Raw genomic sequence first — 7,287 nt, forward strand, 5'->3', positions numbered from 1 at the left:
CAACCTGCTGCTTTTTCCTGGCGGCACCAGTAGAGATCTTCTGTACCAGTGCACCAGTTGGCTGTTTCTGATGCAAGTACATTTCCTCATGAGCCCCCTGCAAGACAGCAAAGCGGTTCTGGGTGGGTACAGCAGATTTAGGAGGAAGCCCCTTGCTTTTTATTGCTCTCTTCCTCCTTTTGTTGTTTTTTTTTGTTACTAATTCCCAGCTTCCCTGATCAACAGCCTCCTTCTTTCCTCTATGAGTTAGAGGGGAAGCATGAGGCCCCTGTGCTGTCTGGGCCTGGAGCAAGCAGTCCTGTTTCCTTTCAGCTTCCCTGACATCTTGCAGCCTCCTGACAGCATCCCGTAGCTCAGCCCCTGCTGCAGGAGGACCTCCATCACGGAGCACCGTGTGCAGCCCTGCCCATTCTGCACCTTTCCCTCACCAGACCAGTGCAGGCACTCTCTACACTCCAAGCTCTGCACCTCAGCCTCCCCACTTACCGGCTCTGTCTGGGTGCCTAAGCTGGCCACCACCGGGGCAGCCAAGGCAGAGCTCCCAGATCGGACCCTGGTTGTACAGCGAGTGCTCACCATCCCGCTCGCCTGCCCGCGCGAACTGCCGTGCAAACTGCCTCGACCCCCTCTGTTTGCCCGCTCTGTTCACCGCACTCCCTGGGTAGATTTTAAAGCACTCACAGTTGGTGCCACTCCTCCTGTCTCCACCCCCAGTGAGTCACCTCCTCGCAGTAGCTGAGCTCTTGGGCAAGTCCTGTCGAGGACTTGAGGCTACCTCCTCAGTGGCTCTTGTCTCTCTGTGGTGAGGCTCCTGGACGCTGATCTCCCCCGGCTCCGCTCCGGTGTTACAGGCGTCCTCTCTCAAGCTACTCCCCTCCATAGTGTTTAAAATCTCTCAAGAGCCTGAACATCCACCTTCCTCCTTGAAACATTTCTAGTAAGTTGAACAATACATCAGGGAACCAAATACTACCACCAACTAAAAAAAAAAAAGCCAATTAAACCAGTGAGATTACTTGGCATGAGGTGCTACAGGAAAACAACACTAGCAACCTGCTATTACCAAGCTGATACAAAAGAAGGACATTGCTGTTTTCCCTCAGCTGTTTAATTTTATACAGAGGTGGGAAATAAGAGACAGTTTCTAAGTGTCCATACTCCAGGTTTGCAATTTATACAAACAGAAGGTCAAATAATCTTTAAAGTGAATGTAAACAAAATGGTTATTCTGAATTTCCAGTTTAATCCTATGGGAACTGAAAGTACTCAGTGGCTGAAAAAGATCTCTGATAGATGACAAAAACCTTATCCTACACCTTCAGTTCTCAGCCAAAAACTCCAAAATGTTGAACAGTAAGACTTGGTATAGGAGAAAAGAGTGTGTAAATTTCTCTTTTGTGTTTATATCCATTTCAGATTTCAGTCACCTCTAATCCTGTTTGAAAAAGCTCCTGTCCCATTGTCCAGTAATGGGTAAAAGTGTAAAATTCCATTGAAAAGGCAGTCAGCTGAATGTTCTTGAGAACAAGCATAGCTTTTCAATAAAGATAAGTTTACTGTTACTGTATCTGATTGAAAATGCACTAACTAGATAATTAATAGACTATGTGGTGGCTTAGGTCACTTAAAGCTGTACTGCAGATGCCATCACTGAGGATGCATACAATCTGCCTGTTTTGTAGGTGCTAGCCAGCATGCAACTCAAAGAATAGTCACTTGTGTGAGTTGTAAGCATGAACACACAGCTTTATTCACAAGAGAATTATGAGGTGACAGAATGTCTGTCTTCCGAACGAGACCAATATGATCCGTTAACATAAATACTCGAACTGTCCCACAGTGCCAGAGGTGGCTAAACAGGCTTGAAGAAAAAATGGGTTCTAACACATTCACTATTTCCAGAATTCTTTATCTCAGATTAACCTGTTAAATTCCTTGGTAGAGAAGGTCATATTTAGGAATGTTTTTAGGATCAATGGGACTTCTCACAATGAGCTTTCCACGCATTGCACCGCGGTAAATCACTTCAATCAGATCTATAAAGTCTTGCTTTGTTTTGAAGCTTCCTACGAATTTGGTATGATCTGGAGACCTAAATGTAAGCATAAGATAAAGGTATAATTGTAATGCTAAAGTGTTCAAAGGAAAAACACCTAACAACAAGAAAAGATGTACAGTGGCATCAGGGGCTCAGATGTGGTCATTCTGAAAGAATGAACAGCACTGTTAATGGCACAGCCAAATCAGGAGTATACTGTCACCACTGAAGTCCAAAATGGTGCAGTGTCATGCCGAAGTCTTTAACCATACTATATTTTACAGTCAGACATGTTTCACAGCTGGCATCTACTTAAGGCACCAGCATTTGAAATTTGAAAACACATCGTTCTGGCTTCCTACAGAATTCTCAGTGCAGATGCTAATATAACAACATTACAGTTTTCAAACGTTACCTTCCCCTTACACCGTAATATGGACAAAGACTAATAATTCTGAAAGTTATAGTAGATAATGCCTGGTAGGGTAACATACCCATAATCAACCTTCATGTGTTGTCCATTGAAGAAAAATACAGTAGATGGAATATAACTGATGTCAAAATACTGGGTGTACACTGGAACCTTGTTCACATCCACCAGGTAAATCACTGCCATTTTACTTAGGTCATGAGCTGTCTTTGCAAGCTGAAAAGAGTGAGAAAATTCGATGACAGACAGAATGAGATACAAGAGGAAAAGGGTGGCAAGCTTTACAAAGCCCATTTCTCTTACGTCTTACCAGCTTAATCAGGGCTAGAGTATCATACCTTACCTATTTCATGAACTTTGTACACCTGCTACAATAACATTAATGTTTTCTTAATTTTCAAATAGCTTTATGAATACAGTATTACTTCATATTAGATTTGTTATGAAAATTTTAATGAGATGCCGTATTAGCCATAAGAAACATTTCACAGTCACTTGTATGCAACAGTAATGTTCTAAAGAACTAGTAGAGTTGAAAAAAAGAAAAAAACATCTCTTACAATATCATCGAGCTGCAGACAGACAGCATCGTTATCTCTTCCAAACCGGAGAACCAAAACCTTCTCAGCCACGATTTTTATTGCCTGATCCACTTCCCTCTTACAGGTCAATTTGGGCAGCACAAAACTCATCCCGACAGGGCACGGCTACAACCGAAAATCCTACTTGAAAGGGAAAAAAATCCAAACGCAAAACAAACAAAAAACCCAACAAAAATAAGTGAAACTTTTCTATGCTATTTTTAAAAGAGAAATTCCTGACCACCACACCGGGCTGACAACCCCTCGGGCTCACGTTCGCTTCACGTCCCAGCCCAGCATGGCGGCTGGCGCCGGCCCTACACCCCACCCAACACCAGGTCCCGAAGGCTCCCCGCTGGGCCCCTGTGTAGTCCTTCCCCGCCAGCCTGGAACTGCCCACGGGCTCAATGTACTCCGCAGGACCCCGCGCTGTGAGGAAGAGGAGAGAGAGCCGGAACCTTAGCGTGCAGCAGCGGAACGCCGAGGGCAGTCAGCAGCACAGCTCCGCACCCGGGCGACAATGCGCGGAGAACTGGGCCCTCCCTGCGCATGCGTAGGTTCCTCCTCTTGAGGTGAGCACGACATGGCGGAGTGATCGGTGCTGCTGTAAAGCCGTCGTTAGCCGCGTCCTATAGCCTCTTCCTTTCCTTCCTTCCCTCTCTCCCTTCCTTCCCACGCGGGATGAGAGGGACGCCAGGCGGCTGGAGCGCGGCTGCAGCTCTGGGAGGTGCGGGCGCAGCCGCTGGAGAAGGAGGCCTCTCTCGCCACATGTTTCTCGCCACCGAGGGTTAAGGGCGAGAGACCCGCAGGCCTGGGTGCTTGAGGTATCCCGGTCTGCGCTCCGCGGGTGAACTTGGGAGTGCTCCTTCGCTTCCCTGACCTGTTGTGCCGTGCTGCCCAGCCCAGCTCTCCCTGGCGGGCGCGGGTCAGGTCTGCGGGCGCAGCATGGGGAGCGGGGCGCGCCGGGGAGTGCTGTGGTGCATACGCGGTGCTTGGAGGTGTCGCCAAGCCTGTCGCGGTTCGGTTCAGGTGTGGGCTGGTTTAGAAGTTGTTACCGTTGTTTATTCTCCACCTCCTGGTTAACTGTCCCGCAGATAGGTCTGATTTGGCTCATAGTGCGGTGTGAATGCCTGCACTGCTGAGGGAGCCGGGAACAAGGGTCTCACAGGACGTACAAGTGCCTTCAGTGTCAGTAGTGTTGGTAGTGTCAGTGACCTGCACTGTGGAAAAGCAAAGAAGAGGAAAAACCTTAGCAAAAGTTTGCAAATAAAGCTTTTCCAAAATACAGTGGTAGAAGCTAAAATGTGATCTTCTGTGAGACAGGATTTTTCCAGAAAATGTTACAAAATGAAGCACCTTGTCTATTTTCATAGTTCGGGTAAATTAGGCTAGCACCTCTGACCTGTATAAATATATTTTTGGTCTCCATGCAGCATTTTCATTGCAAAGCGTTAAGTTTATTTGTCAGATGATACAGATTATTTAAATAGATCTCAGATAGTACTTAAAGGTTGTTTGACCACATTTTGAATTGCAGTAAGTGTTGCTGTTAAAAGCAGTAGAGTTGACTATGTTTGCAGCAGTACTACAGATGCTATTTTTATGTAGAAAATGGTAGAAAAGTAATAGTGGAAGTAGGAATTTCTGGTATTCTGCAAGAAGTTGCTGTCTGTCACTCTTACTAATGATGAAGATCTGTGTGTGGTGGTGCTTTTTCTGATTTCTGACAAGATTTTTCTCCTGTTTTGCAGATGAGCATTTGAACACAGCACATGTCTAAGTATGCAGTCTGCCAATATGCTTCTGAAAAAAATTGTAAGAAGTTCTGTCCTCCCGTTTGCTGCACAACATGGGGTGAAAAAGGATTTGTTTCCACTCAGTAGAACTCTGAATTTATCACTTTGCATGAAGCAGGACAATTCATGTAGTCCCTCAGAAAAACTAGATTTAGATGCGTGGAAGAAGGTCATGAAATCTGGGTTGCAAGAAGTCAATGAGACGGTCTCTGAGTGTAAGGAGCCTGCCACTTTGGCTGCTGCACGTGAAACGCTGGAGATGTGGAGACTAGCTGGCAAATCAGTTCCAGAAAATATCACTGAAGAACAACTGAAAACCTTTATCGAATGTACTTCCAAGTCAGCCCAAAAGAAATATTTAAGATATTTGCATCTCAAAGAACTTCACAAGAAAAATGACAAAAGAAAGATGGAAGAGAAAAGGGAAAGGAGGCTGGAAGCACAAGAGCAAGCTTCAGAAACTGGTGTGACCAAAAAGAATTCATTCATATGTTTGTGGGCCAACTCTATGGACAAAGTATGCAATTGGAGGGCTGCACAGTCGATGGTCTTTGGCCAGCCACTTGTATTTGACATGTCCTTTGAAAAAGATATGTCTCTCCGAGAAGTGACAAACACAGTGAGACAGATAGTACTGAGTGAAAGTACCAATCGAAGGTCTACCGATCCGTTCCACATTCACTTCTGTAACTTCAAAGACAATAGCCTCTATCATAAGGAATTTATCAAGCATTACAGGGGGGCATGGGACAAACTGCTTATCACTGTGACAGACCAGTGCTACACAGAAGTCTTTCCAAAGGAAAAGCTTATCTATCTGACTGCTGATTCTCCCAAAGTAATGAAAACATTTGATCACAATAAAATCTATATTGTGGGGTCAATGGTTGACAGGAACATAAAAACAGGGGTCTCTTTGGCACGAGCAAAGCGACTGGGGCTGGAGACTGCAGCCCTTCCGTTAGAGAAGTACTTGCTCTGGAACACTGGTGCGAAAAATCTCACACTGGATCAAATGATGCACATTTTATTAACCTTGAAAGACACTGGAGACTGGAAGAAGGCTCTCGAATTTGTTCCAAAAAGGAAATACTGCGGCTTTGTAAACAAGCCTGTACATGAACTGAAAAAAACCTTAAGCCTGATCAACACTCTTAAACTTGGAAAGAGGCAGGAAGAAGTACGAGAGCAATTTGCAAAGAACTACTCTAAGAAGCAAACATAGAAGTAGAATGATGGAAAAGAGAATTATTTTTGTTGATTGTTTGGTTTTTTAACAGGCAAACTGTGCCCTTGAATGCTCTGATTTCTCAGAACTTCTGAAACTCTATTAAGCTCTTTTATCTCTAAACATGCCTTTGGTTAAGTTTGAAAGCACTGTAGTTAGGCTTTTTTTTTTTTTTAATTACCTTGGTATTCCAGCTGTTTAAATGTATTCACATTTGAAATTCTGTAAGAGAAATTACATGATCTGTTCTAAAAAACTGCTCTGTACAAGGAATATCAATCAGTCTGTTCAGTTGGACCGTGCTGGGACAAGGGTGAATCAGAAGGTGGCTCTTCCGAGGATGTCTTGGTGGTCTGGGTTTGCAGTGGATGGAGGCTACTCACAGGTTAACCTGATTCTGAAAGGCTGATGAAGACAAAAGAGAAGACATCTTTCTCCATTACTTCCTGAAGCCTCTTTTGGTGTGCAGATGAATTCACTTTTGACAGCTGAACTAAAACAACTGAAACCTAGCATGAGTTTGGGAATTGAACAGCTGGTTTCTGGGGGTTCTGTCTGGCACGAATGAAGTCCCTGGTGAGGGGGAGTTAGTCAAATATCTTGACCCTACGCAAATAAAAAAAAAAAAAAGGACATACTTTTGTGTAAGACTTTTATCCCTGAGTGCCTGTTTTCAGTCCATGTAATACAGATTTCCCAAAGCACTGAGCTTATGAGATGATAAACAGTCTTATTAGGAAATACATAGAGAAGTAGAGAGCCTTTTAGTATTCCTTATAGCAGAAAATGTGTTGATGGATGTCTCTGTGAAGATCTGCATTCAGAATGCAGAGCTACAATGGGCACACTGTTCAATACAGTTGTTTGTGCTGTCTGTAGAATACAGAGGGGTTTTTTTTATGGGTGCTTAAATATTTTTTTAATTAGTCTGACTGCCCTGATGCTTGAAGTTAATGATAGCAGGTGATGGGGATTATCTGGAAAATCTAAGAAGTAGGAGAGCAGTTTTAAAGAGTAGACCTGAAATATACAAGAGGTTGGTTGTGATCCACTCCCTGTCTCACCTCTTGCTACACAGGGTTGTGAGGAGGGGGTGGAAGGCAGAGGACGTGCTACCCCAGTATTGCTCATCACCACCTGCTAAGCTCAGGGCCCTCTAGACATAGAGAGCCCCTGGCTTGGAGAAAGACCCACTTTGAGCTGTATGTGGTTGG

At 44.5% G+C, this 7,287-nt stretch overlaps 2 protein-coding genes across 5 annotated transcripts; one reads left to right on the plus strand and one right to left on the minus strand.

Annotated features, from left to right (window-relative positions):
* Positions 1-1,113: 1,113 nt before the first annotated feature.
* TXNL4B (thioredoxin like 4B) lies at positions 1,114-3,605 on the minus strand. 2 transcript variants are annotated; one of them, XM_005151581.3, is made up of 4 exons: positions 3,508-3,605; positions 3,029-3,190; positions 2,533-2,684; positions 1,114-2,092 (listed from the first exon to the last, which is right to left on the minus strand). In XM_005151581.3, exons 2-4 carry the CDS (start codon positions 3,158-3,160, stop codon positions 1,927-1,929), a joined length of 450 nt encoding a protein of 149 aa, XP_005151638.1. In that variant the 5' UTR covers positions 3,161-3,190; positions 3,508-3,605; the 3' UTR covers positions 1,114-1,926. The 2 variants fall into 2 exon arrangements, with proteins under 2 accessions (XP_005151638.1, XP_030907260.1); XM_031051400.2 differs by having other exon boundaries at positions 3,029-3,193; positions 3,508-3,604.
* An 8-nt stretch (positions 3,606-3,613) lies between these two features.
* TRMT10C (tRNA methyltransferase 10C, mitochondrial RNase P subunit) lies at positions 3,614-6,245 on the plus strand. 3 transcript variants are annotated; one of them, XM_031051398.2, is made up of 2 exons: positions 3,614-3,655; positions 4,801-6,245. In XM_031051398.2, the coding sequence occupies exon 2, from the start codon at positions 4,832-4,834 to the stop codon at positions 6,068-6,070; it is 1,239 nt and encodes a 412-aa protein (XP_030907258.2). In that variant the 5' UTR covers positions 3,614-3,655; positions 4,801-4,831; the 3' UTR covers positions 6,071-6,245. The 3 variants fall into 3 exon arrangements, with proteins under 3 accessions (XP_030907258.2, XP_005151813.2, XP_030907259.2); XM_005151756.4 differs by having other exon boundaries at positions 3,628-3,873; XM_031051399.2 differs by having other exon boundaries at positions 3,628-3,776.
* Positions 6,246-7,287: the final 1,042 nt, after the last annotated feature.

Source organism: Melopsittacus undulatus, chromosome 2, assembly GCF_012275295.1.
Source record: "Melopsittacus undulatus isolate bMelUnd1 chromosome 2, bMelUnd1.mat.Z, whole genome shotgun sequence".
In the NCBI taxonomy this organism is placed as follows: Eukaryota; Metazoa; Chordata; class Aves; order Psittaciformes; family Psittaculidae; genus Melopsittacus; species Melopsittacus undulatus.

Bases quoted from the DNA above. Each gene is read 5' to 3' on its own strand.
- TRMT10C (XM_031051398.2), top strand. From the start codon at position 4,832: ATGCAGTCTGCCAATATGCTTCTGAAAAAAATTGTAAGAAGTTCTGTC.
- TXNL4B (XM_005151581.3), bottom strand. From the start codon at position 3,160: ATGAGTTTTGTGCTGCCCAAATTGACCTGTAAGAGGGAAGTGGATCAG. The intron at 2,685-3,028 runs GTAAGAGATGTT...CACTCTTTTCAG, and splicing joins GTCTGCAGCTCGATGATATT to CTTGCAAAGACAGCTCATGA. The intron at 2,093-2,532 runs GTATGTTACCCT...GCTTACATTTAG, and splicing joins CACATGAAGGTTGATTATGG to GTCTCCAGATCATACCAAAT.